Genomic DNA, 19,017 nt, shown 5'->3' with positions numbered 1-19,017 from the left:
AAGAAGTGAGGTTCTTACCCACGAAAGCTTATGCTCCCAATACTTCTGTTAGTCTCAAAGGTGCCACAGGACCCTCTGTTGCTTTTTATATAAACTAGAGTTTTAAAATAGGTAAGAGGTGTTATTCAGAAATGTGTTAGCAAACACAAATTAACCTATTCTGGACACATTCTTAGTGGAGACCAGTAGAAGTAGGTAGAATCAAGGAGAGCCAATAGCAGAGGACCTGTGGGCTCTCTGCAGCATTCACAAGTTCTCTTAGGGCTGGAGTTGCTGGGATACAGAGCTGGGGCTAGGCATAATTAAACTAAACAATTGCTTAGGACCCAAGCAGCTCAAGGGGACCCTTACTTCCTTTTTATTATAAAAACTTGCCTGTTTTAGTATGGAGCGGGAATATTCCTGCTTGGGGCCCCCACTGGGCTAACACTGGCACTGCTGGGATATATAATAATGAGCTATATGTGTATAGATTTGTTTCTCCTGCTGAGGCTTCTCTCTGTCTTGGAGGTGTGTAGGTTCAAGTGGGCAGCCCCTTGATGACTAGCACAACAGAGCTCAGCCCTCAACAGTGCTATTATAACTTTCTCAAGTACCAAATTACTCTAAGTATCCATAAGTAAGACACTGTCACTTTAATCACATAAATGTTCTGGTTAACAGGATAACCTTCTATTTCCTTTAAAGAGAACCCTGATTTCCCCACTTCAAGAGCAGTAAGTTCAGCCCTCACTGTGAAGAATCGAGGCCATATGCTAGGGCAGTGATACGCAGACCTGAGGTTCAAGAGCCAAATTAGTAATTACTCAAAAGAGCCACAGTTGTATGAATTCATAGTTTCGTTTATGATATTGTATAGACTATATATATATATAAAACGTATAATTCTCACAGCAAATGTTAATAACATAGTGCAAGTTGATACTTAATAACATAGTAAAAATATCCTAACTTGTTAATAATAACTTAGATTGGTTAATAATTAAATCACCCAGTGTTTTAGTATCATGTGCTACAAAGAGCCAGGAGACACATTACAGAACCACTTATGGCTGTGAGCCTTCGTCAGTATCACTGTGCTAATGGATCATTTCCCCCCTCTACCTGCCACTTTCTAGTCTCCCACTTAACACTTGTGCCTTCTTCAGTGCTGCCCTGTGAACTCAGAAAAGCCACTCTTCTTCTGCACCTACCAGCCCCTTGTCTCCTTCACATCCTTAAAATACATTGATTGTGTGAATCCTGACAAGTGTGTTTGCTAGTTTCCCTCCTCCACAAACATGGGCCCTCACATAGTTCTGTCTGTGTCTGAGCGAGATCACAACCCCTGGAGCAGAGACCCTGTCTTCTTAGCTTTGTGCAATGCTACCTGCTCACTGTAGGTGCTCCATAAATAGGACCACATTCCTACCACATTCACAGCTGTGAAAAATGCATCATGGATGATGAAATCTGGTCTCCATTGTGAAATCTGCTGGGAAGGGGCAGGCATGGGCAGTGGGTATAAGAGGCCAGGGGAAGGCTAAGCCTACCCAAACAGGATGTGGCACATCTCTCTCTGGAGGCGCACCAGCCTGCCACCTTTAGAGCGCCTCTGCTGCTGAAAGGATGCCTGGGCAGTACTTCTGCCCACACTCCGCCCCAAGGCCGCACTCCCACTTGTCTTCTTTTTCCGTGGCCCTGCCCACACTGCTCCTCTTCCTGCCCCGTCTGTCTTTTCCCCCAAGGTCCTGCCCTCACTCCGCCTCTTCCCTCCCCCCCCGGCATGTCGCTCCTTGGCAGGCGGGGGGGGGGGCAGAGTGGCACAACTGGTGGGTAGGAGTGAAAAGGTGCGAGCAGCAGGTGTCCTTCTGGGAGAAGGTAAAGAGGCACAAATGACGGGGGCTTCAGGAGCGGGCCTCGGGATGAAGCCATGGTCCAGGTGCCGGTGTCCCTTCCCACTTCTAGGGAGTTTCCGAATGTGGGAGTCATGTGCTGCCCCAGGGGCCACCTCAGTCGCGCTCCTATCATGTGCTGGGCTATAGCTGCTAGGCCTGGGAGGGATGGGACTTCCTCTTCTCCTGCAGGGGCTGCTTCCGGGGCCAGATCAGACCCACCTCCGGGAACTTCCCCCATCTTCAGGAAGGTCAGCACCCCTGCCCCGCTTCCTGCCCCTGTTGCTTTGCAGTCATGGGGGGGAGGGACTCACAGCACGGAGTAGCCACAGAGCTTCTTGCTGCTGGCAGAGGTTCCCAAAGGTGGGTCTGACCCAACCTGGGACTCATGGCCCATGCGGGGGAAATGGAAGTCCTGTCCAGTCCCTCCCTAGCCTGGCTGGGACTATTAGCTGGAGCCTGGTAGGAGCCCCTGGCTGGGGTGTTCCCAGCCAATGGTGCCGGAACTGGAGGGGGGGAGAGAGGCAGGGGCCATACCTGACACTTTTAAACATGGCATAGTTCGGTGGGGGCAGGTAGGGGTTGCTCTTCATGGCAGAGGAGCTGATAACGGTGATCAGCTCCCCCACTGTAAAGTGCAGCCCCTGCCAGTGCCACTCCAAACCTGCCCAAGGCTTGCAGTTTTGCGGGTCAATACCACCACGAAGCACAGCCCCTTCTGCTGCTCCATGCCATAAAGGCTTGCAGTTTGGGGGGGGGGGGCCCTGGCCCCCAGTCATCCCAGTTCCAGCACCAATGCCCCTCCCCCACTTTTACAAAGGTTCTGGAGTCCTTGCCCTCAGCCAGGCCCTTCCCGGCTCTGGGCCCAGCACTCAGGGGATAAAGGGACCTTGGGCTATGTGTGTGGATGGACCACAGCACCCCACTGACCATGGGGCCCTGGGCAGTCACCCATGGGTAAGGCTGGCCTTGTCCCCCCCAAAAAGTGATGACCCCCCTATACCATGGGACCCTCAAGTCTGTGCTGCTTAGCTCTGAAGGAAGCGCCTGTCAGCAGCAGCGGAGAAGTAAGGGTGGCAATACTGCAACACCCCTACAATAGTCTTGCAAACCCCCCCCCCATTTTGGGTCGGGGCTCCCTGGTTACCAACACTGGGAAATTTCAGATATAAATATTTGAAACCATGAAATTGAGAATTTAAAAAAGCCTATGACCATGAAATTGACCAAAAAGGACTGTGAATTTGGTAGAGCCCTATCCATAAATAATAAATGGAGTGCACAATTTTGCTCTCAGTCCCTCCCCAGGCTATGATCATCATTGATTACACACAACCCATGGGATCCCTGCTGTTTCAATGGGCATGAGGATTTGGAAAACATTGTCCCCCGCTAATATCCTTGTCCTTGGGAGAGTGATTTCAGGCCTGGAGCATGCACACATGCACCCCCAGCAATGGAGCCTCATATACTACTTGCTGGAAGATTTTTCTGTTGGCTATCTTTGTGGCCAAGTTTAGGGTAGTTCTGCAGAGCAGGGAAATGCAGTCTAGGAACAAATTACATTCCCCTGCTTCCCTCCCCCACCAACCAACCAAAACCAGCAATGCAATAATACATTTGTGCCAAAGATATTTTATTGAGAAGGGACAGTCACATTTTGTTATTCCATGAATTAAAATGGAAATCATTCATATTACAAAAGAATAACTCAGAGAAGCACCATAGACAAATGTATTTGTGTCCAAAGCTTAATCGTAGTGGGAGAGAGAGTGGAAAATATCAGCGAGTATGCAGCGCTATCTAGATAAGCTAAAGGCTCTCCAAGCTCTGGGTTTGCCAGGCAGAGGCGAAAGCTGCCGGGAAGGAAGTGCTACTCAGCTTGAATTCTCCTCCTGCTCAGAGAGTAACTCAGGACAAGCTAGACACACACTTGTTCCCCAAGGATTGACTCAGCGGAAGGCAAAACCTGGCAGTCTGCTGTGGCGTTCAACAAGGATGACTTTCACCTCCTTGCATTCGTTAGTGAAGCGTTTAAAACCCCGACAGGCTCTGCCAAATTTACTTTGTCCGCCCCGCAGGAAACAATCAAGACACTCTTTGTACGGAGAGGCTGCAATCTGAAGGCAACCCAAGCTTGTGCTTGGGCTGTTTATATGCATAATGGAGATGCTGATCTCGTGCCAAAGTTAATGTCACAGTGTCAACTCCTGAACACAACTTCTTGCAAGGCTTCCGGTAAATCGTATTAACCATTTAATACCCGGTCGAATTAAAATTTAGACTCCGGGGAGGGGAAAATTATACCTCATTGTCTGAATCGGAATGCAAATAATTAGGGCAGGTGAGTACCCGACTGCCTACTAGTAGGTTTGTTTATGCAGTTCTAGCGGGGTTAGTGTACATTTAACAGGTGGTTTACACTCCCATGGTCTGCTTTACGTGGAATAAATCATTATTAATCTAGATCCCTTCACTTCTTGCTATGAGCTGTTGTAAGGCTCTGAAGTTTTAATAAGGGGCAGTGCGAATACGCCGACCCTTTTATGTCAACAATAATTCAGGGAAGTTAGCAGAGACAGCGCTTCTTTTCTCAATCCTTCTTGCCTTCAGGCTAAGCTTGCTGCTCAAACCTCTGCCACATACAGAAGCCAGGTTGAAGGACTTCCCCAGTGCAGCCAGAGATCGGAAACGTCTGATCTCTAGAAAGCGAAAATCGCTGAGACTCCGGACCTGCAAAAAGGCATCATCAAGGTAACCACAGCTCACTTGGCAGTAGGTGCTGTGTTAAGATCGCCTCTGGCTCCACATGCTGTCACTACCAATGGGAAATGGAATGGAACTGCATCGGAGTCAGAGCTGACCTAACACGGAGCAGACAGAAGACTACTGAGCAAGAAGGCTGGTGGGGAGCAGCGGGCAGAAGGGGGCTTTCTGTTCCCTCCTTACCGGCTGGAGGCTTTCAAAGGGGAGGTAACAAAAATTCACTGCGAAGGGCTTCTGACTTTCCTGGGAAAGGGAGTAACTGCGCGGGGGAGAAAACCCCTCATACAAGCAATGATCTTACCTAAAGCTATACAGAGAGCGTTCCCATTGGGAGAGATCTGCTCTTGAGTGTAGGCAGGGCGAGCTGGCATGCCCAGCGCAGCAAGCAGGGTGCTCCCAGAGGGCTCGGAGTAGGGTGGTTCTTCACTGGGCATCCCCAGCCCGGCAGCTCTGAGGGGTGTCTCTCATTTTCACCGAGACGGTGAAGGGCAGAGGTTTGAGGGCCAGCCCGTGGATGCAGTCCATGGTGAGCCGCTCGGCCGGGTTGGCCTCGAAGGTGCACTGGTGCAGGAGGATGGCGGTGAAGAGGAAGATCTGCAGCTTGGAGAGCTGGTCGCCGATGCACCTTCTCTTGCCGATGGAGAAGATCATGACGCTGCAGGTCAGGTCCTTGTCCAGCTTCTGCTCTCCGTCCAGAAACCTGGCCGGGTTGAAGAGGTGGGGGTCCTTCCACTTGTGCCGGTCGTGATTGACCGACCACTGGTTGACGAAGACCACCGTGTCCTTGGGGATGCGGAAGCCCTGGAGTACCACGTCGGCGGTGGTGGCGTGCGGGATGGTAACCGGCACGAAGCTGCTGAAGCGGAGCGTCTCGTAGATGAAGGCTTCCAGGTAGGGCAGGCAGCCGCGGTCCTCGGCCGTGGGCAGTCGGTCCCGCCCCACCACGCGGTCCAGGTCAGCCTGCAGCTGGCGCTGGAGGTGCGGGTGCTTGAGCAGCAGCAGCAGGACCCAGCACAGGGCGGTGGAGGTGGTGTCCTGGCCGGCCCCGAAGATGTCGGTCATGGTGCCCTCCACGTAGTCCCGGCTGAGCCCCTCCTGCGCCCCGCCGCCGCCCTGCTCGATCTTGCCGATGACGGCGTCGCTGATGTCCCGGGTGAGCCGCGGGTCGTAGGTGCCCCGGTGCTGGGCGACCTTGACCCTAACGAAGTCGTGCAGCTCCTGGTTGAGCGCCTGGAAGTCGCGGAAGACGCGGCGCACGGGGTTGGGGAAGGCCTGGAGCCAGGGCAGCACGTCCACCAGGCTGCCCGCGCCCACCGTCTGCCCGAACTTGTCGTTGCGGCCCAGCAGCGCCCGGAACTCGCCGTCGTCGTGGCTGTAGCGCTGGCCGAAGCACAGGGCGCAGATCACGTTGGCGTTGGCCACCGTGAACAGCGGGCACGGGTCGAAGTAGGCGCCGCCGGCGCCCCGCCGCAGGAAGCCCCGGATCAGTTCCCGCGCTTCTGCCGCCACGTGCTGCTCGAAGAGCTGCCGGCTGCGGCCGCTGGCGGTGGAGAAAGCCCGCAGGCTGGCGTGGGCCAGGCGGCGGTGGGCTCGCCACTGCTCGCTGTAGCGGCCGAAGGCAATGCTCCGGCCGCCGGACACCAGGCGGAAGGAGGGGAAATCGGGCCGGCCGGCGAACTGGCCGCCCTGCCGCACCAGGGCTTGGCGGATGACGGCCTCGCCGTTGAGCACCACCACGGCCCGCCGGCCCAGCCGCAGCTGGAAGACGTCGCCGTACCGCTGGGCCATCTTGCAGAAGGTGAGGTGGGGCAGGCGGCCCAGCTGCAGGACGTTACCCACCAGGGGCCAGGGGAAGGGACCCGGCGGGCTCCCGCTCTGCGGCCTCAGGCGCCTCCTCGCCCACAGGCAGAGGAAGAAGGCGCTGGCGAGGAGCAGGGCGGGCCGGACCGTGTCCTTGAGCCAGGGGGCTGGTTCCCCAGGGCTGCCGCCGCTGCTCTCCCCTCCCGTGGCCATAGCGCTGATCCCGCCCAGACTCTGGGTCCCGGCCTGGGGAAAAGTCTAGGGAGCCTCTCGTGACCCCAAACTATCTGGGGGGAAATCTCTTCAGTCCAGCCAGTCACTAGTTCAGCACCTGAACCGTCTAGGAACCTGCCTTGTGCGCTCCCCGGGAGATGGCTCCTTATTGAGCTTGGACACCCAGTAAATCTCCTCTCAGCCTATAGATCCCTCCGCAGTTTCCAGGGTCTCATAGTCTCATCCTGAGTTCCTATAGTTTTTGCTTGAGCGAATGAGTTTCTTCAAATTGCTTTGTCAGGTTGATCCTTGAGACTCTGTACCAGAGAGCGCTTTTTTTTTTTTGCCTGTGTCTTTGCCTAGTAATTTCAGTCCCGTCCTGTGTTAACCTTCTCTAAGATCCCTCTCTCAGCTCTGCTCTGGTGATTTGGAAGGGTGCATGCCCTGGCTTTATAGCTGCCTTGAAAGGGGCTGAGCCTCTCTCCTCCCATTGTGGTGGTCCCAGAGTCCCCCGAAAAGTCCGTGCGAAGCGGTTACGTGATTTCGTCCCGGGGAGAATTGAAACAGCAGATTCATCCATCAAAAGAGGAAAGTCTGCAACTTTCCAAACTCTTCCCTGTGCCAAAGGCAACACGGTTCCCGCAGCAGCAGCAGGAGGAGGAGAGCTTTTATCACGAGTCTCTGTGAGGCGCCTTAACAGCCTTTCCCCACTGGGAGACTTCAGCACAAGGAAGGGGTATTCTTTTGTGCTTTGAAAGAGTCGCTTTCTAACTTCCAAGTTTGTTAATTGCAGCAGAAGCTGCAATATAGAGCCGCCCCTCCCTCTCTGCCCAGAGAATGCTGCTGAATGGCTGACAGCCTATGAAGAAGTACCTGCATCTCACCTGCAGGGCCAGGTATCTCTCCAGCACTCTGTCACCCTTACCAAGCATCACATGTAATTAATATCCAAGCAGTGAGATTAGTCTACCATGAGATAGGAGCCAGGACACCTGAGTTCTAACAATAACTGGCTGTAAGTTAACCTTAAGCAAGTCACATCCTCTCTGTGCCTGACTTCCTCCCTCTATAAAATGGGGCTGGAATGTTTGTGAAGGGCTTTGAGATCCCCAGATGGAAGGAGTTACAGAAGTGCAAAGTATTTTGATAGCACATCTGCAGAAGTTACCTGTAGAATACATTGTAAGTTCATGGGTTTCTTAAGACCAGGTATAGAACATGGAGGAATCAGCCTGGGCAGGGTGATGGGGAAAAGTAGAGGTACAGTATTCTCTTATGTTCTCAGATCTGCCAAGGGCTTGCTGTGTGATTCTGGGTAAATCATAAAGCTGCCCCATCCCTCAGTTTCTCTGTCAGTAAATAAAGTGTTTTAGTGTCTATGGATGAAATGAAAAGCCAGATATATGAGCTAAGTATTGCTAAATCTTACCATTCAGTGTTGAGTTATGGATACAGTTGTGCCCATACAAAATATTCAGACCAGGAGGTAGAAAGAGGCAAATAAAATCAAAACAAAATACAAGATAAAAAACATGCATCCTCCTCTCATGCCACAGGTGCCTGTCAGAATTCATTCCCTTACCAGGTATGTTTCCTTAGTGGTGTGTGAGTTATAACCATATGATATCTGTGTTATTAATGGCTCAACTTGGTCTATAAAGAGTATCTGAGAATGTCCTTAACAGGGTGGGGGTGAAGAATCAAAGATTATTAGCACAGTGTGTTGGGGAGAGAGCAGCTGTGAGATGAGTACTAGCGAAGAGGGTCAGAACTGATCCTGTGCAGTCTAGTCACCTCCACAGCTTTCTGTGGTGTATGGTTAAAAAAAAAATCAAGTAGATTTTTTGGTCACATCCTGTGATGATGATACCATCACATCTTCAAAGGGTTTTACAGCCATTACCTACTGAATCCTCATAATACTCGGAGAGGGAGAGAAGTAGGTAGAATCACCTAATAAATTTCACCCCCAGCTGTTAGAATCTTGTTTATAATTGCACAGGCAAACTGAACAGTTCTGTTGCCCAACCTCTTTCATAGGTGTGCTTTCAGAACATGCTTTAATCAATTAGTTTAGAAAAAGAAATTGACTTGATCAGATCTGGGCTCATCTGCAGACTTGATCAAAAAGCTTAAAGTTAACCCTTTAGAGCCTAGCCTCCAGGTATTTGTCAACTGGGAGTTTGCTATGTTATTGCAAGGAAGAGGGAAGGTTTCTGGACGTCTGGGAGACAGATCTCTCCTCACTACCTGCTCCTCACAGTGACTCACCTCGCCCTGCTGCCACTTCTAGACACTACTCTTGGTCTGAGTAAGAGATAGGCCACATTAGGAATTGAGGCCAGGAACAGGGGAGAATTGGCAAGGAATGGCAACTGATCCAGACAGGGAGCTGGATCCAATAGCTAAGAATGCTAGGTCACTGGCCAGCTAGGATGGGGCAGGCAGCCTTTCCAGTGCACAGTTGGGGCAGGGACCTAGAAAACTATGCAGGGTGTGTGTCTTATTTTGCTGAATGTTAGCCCAGTCACATGGGCCCAGATCCACAGAGGCATTCAGGCTCCTCAGATCCATGAAAGTGAGGAACCTAAATACCTTTGTGGATCTGGGCCATGGGGAATATGAGCTTACTGCTAGGTTATAGGGCAAGTGAAGAAGATAAACATTTTCAAGATTAAAAAAATCATTGTTCTGATTTTGATAATTTAAAAGAAACTCTTACTGGACTAGAAAGTGTTGTTGTTTTGACTAGAGAACATTGACAAAAGGAGAAGCCCTATGTGAATATATTTAAGGGAATTTGTTTCCTATCTTCTTTTAAAAGAACTTCAGTTAAGCTGGCAATTTTCCCTTGTTTTCAGGTTTCCCACTCCTTCCTTTTGTGTAGGAAGATGGCTCATCCTCCTGGAAGGACAGGGTTGTACCTCCTCAGCTAAGGGCAGTCCGGGGTGGAGTGAGGTGTGGGTGAGTGTAAAAGGAGGAGAACAATGTGGTCTGAGCTCAGGGCTAGACATTCCTGAGTTCTAATCATAGAATTGTAGGACTGGAAGGGACCTCAAGAAGTCATCTAGTCCAGTTCCCTGTACATATGGCAGGACTAAGTGGTATCTAGACCAGGGGTTCTCAACCTTTTTCTTTCTGAGGCCCCCCCAACATGCTTAAAAACTCCATGGCCCACCTGTGCCACAATAACTGGTTTTCTGCATACAAAGCCAGGGCCGGTGTTAGGGGGTAGCAAGTAGGGCAGTTGCCCAGGGCCCCGTGTCACAGGGGTCCCCATGCATTGGCCTGCTAAACCCAGGGTTGTGAGTTCAATCCTTGAGGGGGCCACTTAGGGATCTGGGGCAAAATCAGTATTTGGTCCTGCTAGTGAAGGCAGGGGGCTGGACTCGATGACCTTTCAAGGTCCCTTCCAGTTCTAGGAGATACGATACGATGACGCTGCATTGCTCAGGCTTCGGCTTCAGCCCCGGGTGGCAGGACTTGGGGCCCTGGGCTTCAGTCCCATGCAGTGAGGCTTTGGCTTTCTGTCTTGGACCCCAGCAAGTCTAACACTGGCCCTACTTAGTGGCCCCCTTGAAACTTGTTCACGGCCCCCCCCCAGGGGACCCTGGACCCTAGGTGAGAACCACTGATCTAGACCATTCCTGACAAGTGTTTGTCTAACCTGCTCTTAAAAATCTCCAATGATGGAGATTCCACAACCTTCCTAGGCAAGTCATTCCCGTGCTTAACTACCCTGATAGGAATTTTTTCCTAACATCTAACCTAAACTGCCCTTGCTACAATTTAAGCCCATTGCTTATTGTACTATCAGAGGTTAAGGAGAACAATTTTTCTCCCTCCTCCTTGTAACAACCTTTTATGTACTTGAAAACTGTTACACCTCTACCCCAATATAACATGAATTCGGATATAACGCAGTAAAGCAGCGCTCCGACGGGGCGGGGCTGCTCACTCCGGTGGATCAAAGCAAGTTTGATATAACACGGTTTCACCTATAACGCGGTAAGATTTTTTGGCTCCCGAGGACAACGTTATATCGAGGTAGAGGTGTATGTCCCCTCTAAGTCGTCTCTTCTCCAGATTAAACAAACCCAATTCTTCGGCACAAGGTGGGAATCTTATGTCTCTTTGAGTCCCCACCCCTCTTTCTAAATGGTAAAGCCCCAGGTTTAAGATGGATGCCAGTACCAGGTGACATGGTCACATGTCCTGTGAGACCCCAAGCCTTCATTCTTCCCAGCCTGACTCACAGGAAGGTTGCAAGTAAACGGAGCCATCTACAGTCAATTGTCCTAGTTGATGGGAGCCATCAGGATTCCAAATCACCACTAATGGCCCACATTTTGAATAATTACAATAGGACCTCAGAGTTATATTTCATATTTCTAGTTTCAGATACAAGAATGATACATTTTTACAAGTAGAATGATCACACTCGGTAGATCAGGAGTCGGCAACTTTTCAGAAGTGGTGTGCCGAGTCTTCATTTATTCACTCTAATTTAAGGTTTTGCATGCCAGTAATACATGTTAACATTTTTAGAAGGTCTCTTTCTATAAGTCTATAATATATAACTAAACTATTGTTGTATGTAAAGTAAATAAGGTTTTTAAAGTTTTTAAGAAGCTTAATTTAAAATTAAATTAAAATGCAGAGCCCCCTGGACCGGTGGCCAGGACCCGGGCAGTGTGAGTGCCACTGAAAATCAGCTCGCGTGCCGCGTTTGGCACGTGTGCCATAGGTTGCCTACCCCTGCAGTAGATTATAAGCTTTGTAATAATACCTTACAAGAAACCTTTTGCATGAAGCATATTCCAGTTACATTATATTAGCATATTTTCATAAAATCATATGAAGTGCAACGTCATACTTGTTATGATTTTAAATTTACCAATAAAGTTTAATGCCAGGAAAGAGATCAGTTTGGATTGTGTGAAGAAGTGTGTATCTTCTGTGAAGGTGGACAGCATTAAATATTAAGTATTAATATGAAGTTGAAGTAAAAAGCCATAAGGACTGATGTTTAGCTCTTGTAAATTGGCACAGATCCTGGCACTTGGATCCCAAGTCCTGGGTAGATACAATCATGGGAACAAGCATTCCAAACAGCCTGCCTCATGTGTATTCTGCACTGTCCCTTTCCAAAGTAAGAATGCTTTCTGGTTTATATTATTATCTTTATTGAAAGTGTTTCAATAGTTGGGAATGTATTAATTTTACAGCAATGTTTCAAAGGTGCCGTTTACCTGCAGCTCCCACTGATTTCAGCTAGACTTGCGGGTGCTCAGCGCCTCTGAAAAGTCAGGCCATGAAAGTCTAAAGTTAGGAACGCCAAAGGAGAGGCCATTGAGGCTTACTCTGTCTCTGCCTTAGTTGTTCCACCTGTAAAATGGAAATACCTACCCACCTTTGTAAAGCATTTTGATATCTGTGATTGAAAAGTGGCATTATGATTATTTTATAAAAAGGAAAAAAAACTTCACTTAGAATTCTTCATAGATCCAAGATGCAGTCATTAGTACTTGTTCATATGTTTTATTAATTACTAAGGACATATTTAGTCACATACTAAGTAGGTAATTGCCTAATGTGCAACATATAACGGGGCATAATCAGAATAATAAGGGGATCTCCATGGTTAATCACCAACAGGACAGATCCAAATCATTCTCTGTAAGCAAACTTTCTGTCCACCAGATCCTCTCAAACGTTTTCCTTGTTTCTGCCCAATGACATACAGATTAAACATGTCCCTGAAACCTCTGCACTCTTTTCACCTCCACCTTCTTTGAACTACCAAGTAGTGGAGGAATCTGGGGCACATTGGGGGACTAAAGAGGCACACAGAGCAGAAACAGGAATGCCTTTTCAAAGGATGAAATTACAGAGATAAAGGACTACTAAGCGAAATTAGTTGGTGAAAAAAAGTGAGGAGGATATGATGGAGAGAAGATATTAAATCCTTTAACCCCCTAGCATGCAGCTAGAGGTTCCTGGCTGGCTGTAGCTAAATGAACACATTTTCCTTTTAAAATGTTCTAAACAAGCTGGATTGTTTTTATCAAAGAAGAGAAACAAAGAAGTTAAATGTCAGATATTTAAAACAACCCTAACATTTTATTAAAGCAGCCACATACTCCCAAGCCCGTGCATTAGACTGGCATTTCTGGGTGCTCAAAGCACTTAGGCCCAGATCCTCAAGGGCATTTATGTGCCTAAGTCCCACTGAAATTTATGGGAGTTAGTTGCCTAAATACCAGTGAGGATCTGGGCTTTAGCATTCAGCAAACCCTTTGTCATGTCACTATATTATCTACCTGCCATATTTTATTACTTCAATATGCTGTATTACTTTCCCAGACACATTCTACTGGGTGTAATTAGCTGTATCAGACTAGATCAGGGTGGGCAAACTTTTTGGCCCGAGGGCCACATCTGGGTGAGGAAATTGTATGTAGGGCTGGGGCAGGGGTTTGGGGTGCGGGAGGGGTGTGGTGGGGGCTCAGGGCAGGGGATTAGGGGGCTCAGGGCAGGGGTTTGGGGTGCAGCAGGGGGCAGAAGGCAGGGCGTTAGGGGGCTCAGGGCTGGGGGTTGGGGTGCAGAGTGTACGAGGGGGCTTAGGGCAAGGGATTGGGGTGTAGGAGCGGGTGTGGAGTGGGGCGGGTTCAGGGCAGTGGGTTGGGGTGCAGGAGGGGTGCGGCAGGGGCTCAAGGCAGGGGGTTAGGGGGCTCAAGGCAGGGGGTTGGGGTGCAGGAGGGGGTGTGGAGTGCAGTAGGGGGCTCAGGGCAGGGGGTTGGGGTGCAGGAGGGCTGCAGCAGGGGGCTCAGGGGTTGGGGTGCAGGAAGGGTTCGGGGTGCGGGCTCTGGCCTGGCACCGTTTACCTCGAGCGGCTCTGGGGTGGCAGCGGGGCTAAGGCAGGCTCCCTGCCTGCCCTGGCCCTCACCGCTCCCGGAAATGGCCGGCTTATTTGGCAGTGGCTCCTGGGGGTGGGGTGGCACAGACAGCTCTGCTGCGCACCTTCGGGTACCACCCCAGAAATTTCTGTTGGCTGCAGTTCCCCGTTCCCGGCCAATGGAAGCTGTGGGGGGCGGTGCCTGCAGATGAGGGCAGCGCATGGAGCCCTCTGTCCCCCTGCCCTCCCCCAGGGGTTGCAGGGACATGATGATGGCCACTTCCAGGAGCGGCACAGGGCCAGGGCAGGAAGGGAGCCTGCCTTAGCCCTGCTGCGCCATGGGGTTGGCAATCCTGCGGCCCGGATTGAAAGCCCTGACGGGCCGGATCCAGCCTGCGGGCCGTAGTTTGCTCTCCCCTGGACTAGATAGAGGCCTGGTGTCAAGTTCAGTGTTACGTAAGCAGCAGAGATCATCAACCCAAATATATATTTGCAAGGAAGGTTACAGTCAGACATGAAGCTGAAAAGGTAGTTTATCTTGTCAGGTAAAGTAATTGTCATCATTCTTGAAGTTGGAGAGGCCTTGCATGCGATGCTTCAGTACCTAACAATATCCAGTCAGAGCTTGTGCTATAGAAGCCGCACACAGTTTATAGAAGTGCAGTTTCTCTTTCAAATGTGATTCATGTTACAACTGAATAGCTCCGAAAGAAACTGATACCAGTGTTAATGCCGTCTGAACACAAATTGCATGTCTCTGTATAATCTTGCGGAGAAGGATTTAAAAAACCATAAGTTAATAAAAACAAACAACTCTCCAAGTCAATTAGTCAGAGTTATTTCACTGTAGACAAGGATACTGAAATGTTCACAAGCCCATTGCGTTCATTTCTGAGGTTGGTGTTAGCAGAACTAGTTGCAGGATTTTTGGGGTCCCATTCAAAGTTAGTCTTTAGCCCTCTAAATACAATCAATTCCAAGTTGTGATGTGTGGGTCTAATCATCATAGGTTGCTTCAGTCTGTAAAAGTTGTGATACAATCAAATCACTTATTAATACAACATCAGGACAATGTGATGTTACATTGCAAAGTGTTCAGTTTGGATTTTGTAATAACTCTGCAGATTAGACTATCCTGTGAAAATTGATTGTTCTGCACATTTTGTGTTGCGTGACAAAGGTTCCATGACTGCAGGGGGCCATGGGTGCGGTGTGGTTTCTAAAACAGCTTGTGCATTAGAAGAGAAGGATAACATAGTTTTTGGTTTCCTGACAGATGCTAACTATTCTTCCAAAATGTGATACAGCAAAGTCAAATCATGAACACTTGCAAGAAATTGATGTGTACAGTACAGACTATCTCATATGAACATACCAAAATGGCGGTACACAGAAGCCTTTCCATATTTATGGGCTGCTGTACTGACAGAAAAGTGATACTCATGCTCTCTGACTTGGTTACTGTCATAGCTATGCTGACATTAAAAGAACATCTTTGAAATGAAAGCCAGATTTTACTAGCTGAGGGGAAAGGGAAGTAACACCATACCTGGTGTATTTGTCCCAGTTACTACAAGCAAAGATGAAATAAATTTAGAATGGAAAATAAATGACAGTGTTCGGAGATCAAAGACAAAGTGTACCAGTGGGTTTTAAACATCTGTTGTAAGCAGCTGACCAAAACTGATGCCCAGTGAGTTATTGCTCTGTCTCTCTAGTCTTGGAGTGTTTCACTTCACTCTTCACAAAAAAGGAAACTGCATAGGTTTGGTGGATGCCTTTGGCCAAAGACATATTGTCATTGCATTTGATAGAGCACATAATTTGAATGCCCAAGAGAGAGTGGTGGTGACTAGCAGAATTCAAGGATAATGTACAGTACTTAGTTTTCAGAGTAGCAGCCGTGTTAGTCTGTATCCGCAGTACTTAGTTTTGGCAGCTTTTACACTGCCTTCATCTTTGCATCTATGTTTTGGATGTCACAGGCTGTGTTTCACATGTTCTAATGGCGTAGTAATAAAGTTATAACTGTCATCACTTCCATTATAAATCCAGATTTACAGGGACTTTTAAATTAGTTGAACACAAGGTTTGCACTCTGCTCACAATGTCCAAAGTGTCAGCCTATAAGCAAGTTATAAGAAAAAACTTTTCAAGGAAAAATAGAATTCATCTAATTGTATTATGAGTGCCAAACAATAGCAGTTTATTAAATTAAGATGCATTTTTCTGCTCCTATCATTCAAAACCAGTTTTGCTTTCTAGCCTACAATATTGCATGCATTTAAACTGTAATGACTGTAATTTTGGTATTTATTTTAATTAAAAACACTGCAGTTACTAACTTTGAAAACTTCCTGTTGCACATGTGTGACTGTTTTGAGAAGCTTTTCAGTAGTTCTGTCTAGATGCCTTAGGTGAGATCATTCAGGACAAAAAACAGTCTGATGCAAGGTGCTAAATATCTTAAAGGACCCACTTTTTAATTAATTTTAAATCATAAATGAATTTACTGATTTATTTGTAAACTCTCAGAAAGTTAATTCAGTACTCAAAGAGCAAGTGCTGTAATTTATTTAATTACTTAGTTCGGGGATAGGAGGAAAATACAGGGTTCCTGCTCAATAAAGAGTTATAGGATCAACGAGTCAGGTGAAGACTATACATAAAATAAACAATAAGCACTTGCCCTGTAGACCAGAATGACCTCTTGTTTCTTACCCTTCAGGGAAATATTCCTCTTAAAATATATATCAATATATTGTTCAATATGGTATGTTAACACTTAACTATATCAACTGCTGTCTGAGGAGTTAAGACCATATTGCTTTAATTTATTAGGCCTTAACCCCACTCATGTGAGGTAGATATTGTTAGAGCAATCATTTTATCATTGGAGTTTGCTTCTTTGACTTCTTCTTGACTTCTCTTTTTTTTGTTTTGTTCTTAAGGTGTCACTGAAGATCAGTTTTTGCTCCATCCCATTCTGCAGAAGCTAAATAAATGCTACCACTTTCCACATCCTCAGCTGGAGAAGGGGATGGAAAATGCCCAGAAGTCAGGGTGGATGGGGAGCAGTACTCTCTACCATTCTTCTGCTCTCCTCTTTTTCTGCCTTGTGGTGGTAGTGGCATCAGCCAGTGAGTTTCTCCTTTCAATCTTCTGCTGCTTTGCCTGGGGACTATTGTGACTGCTTTGTTGCTGTTAAACATACCAAGTAAGTGGGGATAACAGACCTCTCCTGTGCACATAACCTTTGAACTAGTGTACTGGTATTCCAATGGAATAGTCTCTTTTTGACACTAGAACTTGTGGTGTTCACTGTGGAAGCTCGAATGTTCTAGTGGACGGCTATGTTCTATTGCCATGCACTGAGCTATAACATGTTTTGGGGGCTAGGAGAGGTAGTTCTTTAGAGATATATCACAAGCATTAGGGGAAAATTGTGTTTATATATGTGTGTGTAAATATGTTCTTAGAAAGAAGGGCTCATGTTTCTATAATTAGACATAGTTTTCTTTTGGGGGAGGGGAGGAGGGGGCATTGCTCCTATATGGTGATTTCAGGGCTGATCTGATAGTACCACCTCTCTTTTGTGAACAACTCAGTATAGCAGAATCTGCATATAGTGAACTTGGATATAGGCAAACTCTATAGTGAGGTAGAAAGTCCTGAATTGTTTCATTGCCTCAAAGTATGAAAATTCAATTCTGGTAATAGTGAATTCAGGGTAAAGTTGCTGGGGGGAGAGTACTTAGCTATTTATTGGTTTCACTGTTTATGGACTGTTTAGCAAGACAAGGTGGGTGGTAATATCTTTTTTTATTGGACCATCTTCTGTTGGTGAAAAGGATAAACTTTCCAGCTTATACAGAGCTCTTCTCAGATCTGGGAAACTATCTCAAAGTGTCACTGTTAAATACAAGGTTTGAACAGATTGTTTAGCATGAGTAGTTAACATGTATTTCAAGGGACCATTCATCTTGTCTCTCTAATATCCTGGGACCAACATGGTGTGAGGAAGTGGGACTGTTCTTAATGTTTCCTCTGAATACTGTAGGGGTCCCTCAGTTTCCCCATGCATTTCTTAAGTCTCTAAGTGGTGGGATAAGGGGGTGTAATTGTTGCGGAACAAAGGGACCAGTATGCATAAATGGCCAACACTCTGTCTCCTGGCATCTAATGGCCTGCAAGGTGATAGCTGAAGGTGTTGGAAAACAAAGGAATCAGGTGACCTCCTGGCCCGGTAAAGGGACAAAGCCCAGAGGAGGAGGGGCTGGAGAGTTTCAGTTTGGGGCTGGCTGGGGATGTGGAGTGAGTGCAGACGTGGGTGTCTGGCTCACTGCCCCCCAAAATGGACCCGGCTGAGGGGTCCTGTTCTCTGTACCTACAAGCTCTGTTTTAGACTGTGTTCCTGACATCTAATAAACTTCTGTTTTACTGGCTGGCTAAGAGTCACGTCTGACTGCGAAGTTGGAGTGCAGGACCCTCTGGCTTCCCCAGGATCCCGCCTGGGCGGACTCGCTGTGGGAAGCGCACGGAGAGGCAGAGGATGCTGAATGCTCCAAGGTCAGACCCAGGAAGGTGGAAGCTGTGTGAGATTCTTGCCCTGAAGACAGTCTGCTCACAGAGAGGAGACTTCACCAGAGTCCTGACTGGCTTCGTAGGGAGCAGTTCCAGAGCATTGCCCGGGGACTCCGTGACACATGGCTACAACAATACTGCATATGGACAATTTGTCAAGTGTCTTCTTTGTACAGTTGTTCTAAGCAATAGGCAGTATTGAGTTGGGGGCGAGGGGTAGGAAAACTTAGCCAGGCACTAAAATCAAAGGCATGAAAAGTTCTTAGGTCTTTGGCAAGGTGCTCACGGTTACTACTTGGATACATGGGGTCATGCTATAGTCATTGTGATGCAGAGACTCCTTAGAAAAGGTCCCCTGTTCTTTGCAAACAACTCTCACCTTAGACCTGACAAACTCACTACAACAAACATGTCTCACAGGATATTTATCTATAAAGAGTAACATGAAAGCTCATCACGTGTCAAGATTCATAATAATTGTGAGATTTATGTATGGGTAATATTTACAGAATAATGTATTTATATTGAAAGTGTGTTTTACGGACAGGGAATAGAAATTAGTCAAGGGGGATAATGGGTCTTGATGGCCCATTCGGGCAGAGGGGAGTTGTTACCCTGCTCTGTTTAGCCAGAGGTGCAAAGCAAGGCTCACTTGATTAGCTTTGATCAGTACCAAGACTTTCAATGGAAAACTATCAGAGGGAACTGCAAACGATCAAAATCACTTGAAGGTAAAAAAGAACCATTACAACAAGACAGGGATTTGCTCTGCTCTGAATAGAAACAAAAGACTGTTTCTGTATAACACTGGAGAGAGAGAGAGATTCTCTGAATCCATTCACTGAAGAAACCCCTTGTGGAGTGGGAGTCTTCCCATGAACA

The 19,017-nt window shown here is 47.8% G+C and overlaps 1 protein-coding gene across 1 annotated transcript; it reads right to left on the bottom strand.

Annotated features, from left to right (window-relative positions):
• Nucleotides 1–4,516: 4,516 nt before the first annotated feature.
• LOC117876739 (cytochrome P450 1B1-like) lies at nucleotides 4,517–7,082 on the bottom strand. Its single transcript, XM_034769068.1, has 2 exons — nucleotides 4,942–7,082; nucleotides 4,517–4,607 (listed from the first exon to the last, which is right to left on the bottom strand). Exon 1 carries the CDS (start codon nucleotides 6,651–6,653, stop codon nucleotides 5,064–5,066), a length of 1,590 nt encoding a protein of 529 aa, XP_034624959.1. The 5' UTR covers nucleotides 6,654–7,082; the 3' UTR covers nucleotides 4,517–4,607; nucleotides 4,942–5,063.
• Between the last annotated feature and the right edge of the window lie 11,935 nt (nucleotides 7,083–19,017).

This window comes from Trachemys scripta, chromosome 4 (assembly GCF_013100865.1).
Source record: "Trachemys scripta elegans isolate TJP31775 chromosome 4, CAS_Tse_1.0, whole genome shotgun sequence".
Taxonomy (NCBI): domain Eukaryota; kingdom Metazoa; phylum Chordata; order Testudines; family Emydidae; genus Trachemys; species Trachemys scripta.
This window is presented reverse-complemented; position numbering and strand designations above follow the sequence as displayed.

Coding starts and splice junctions, on each gene's coding strand:
- LOC117876739 (XM_034769068.1), bottom strand. CDS start 6,653: ATGGCCACGGGAGGGGAGAGCAGCGGCGGCAGCCCTGGGGAACCAGCC.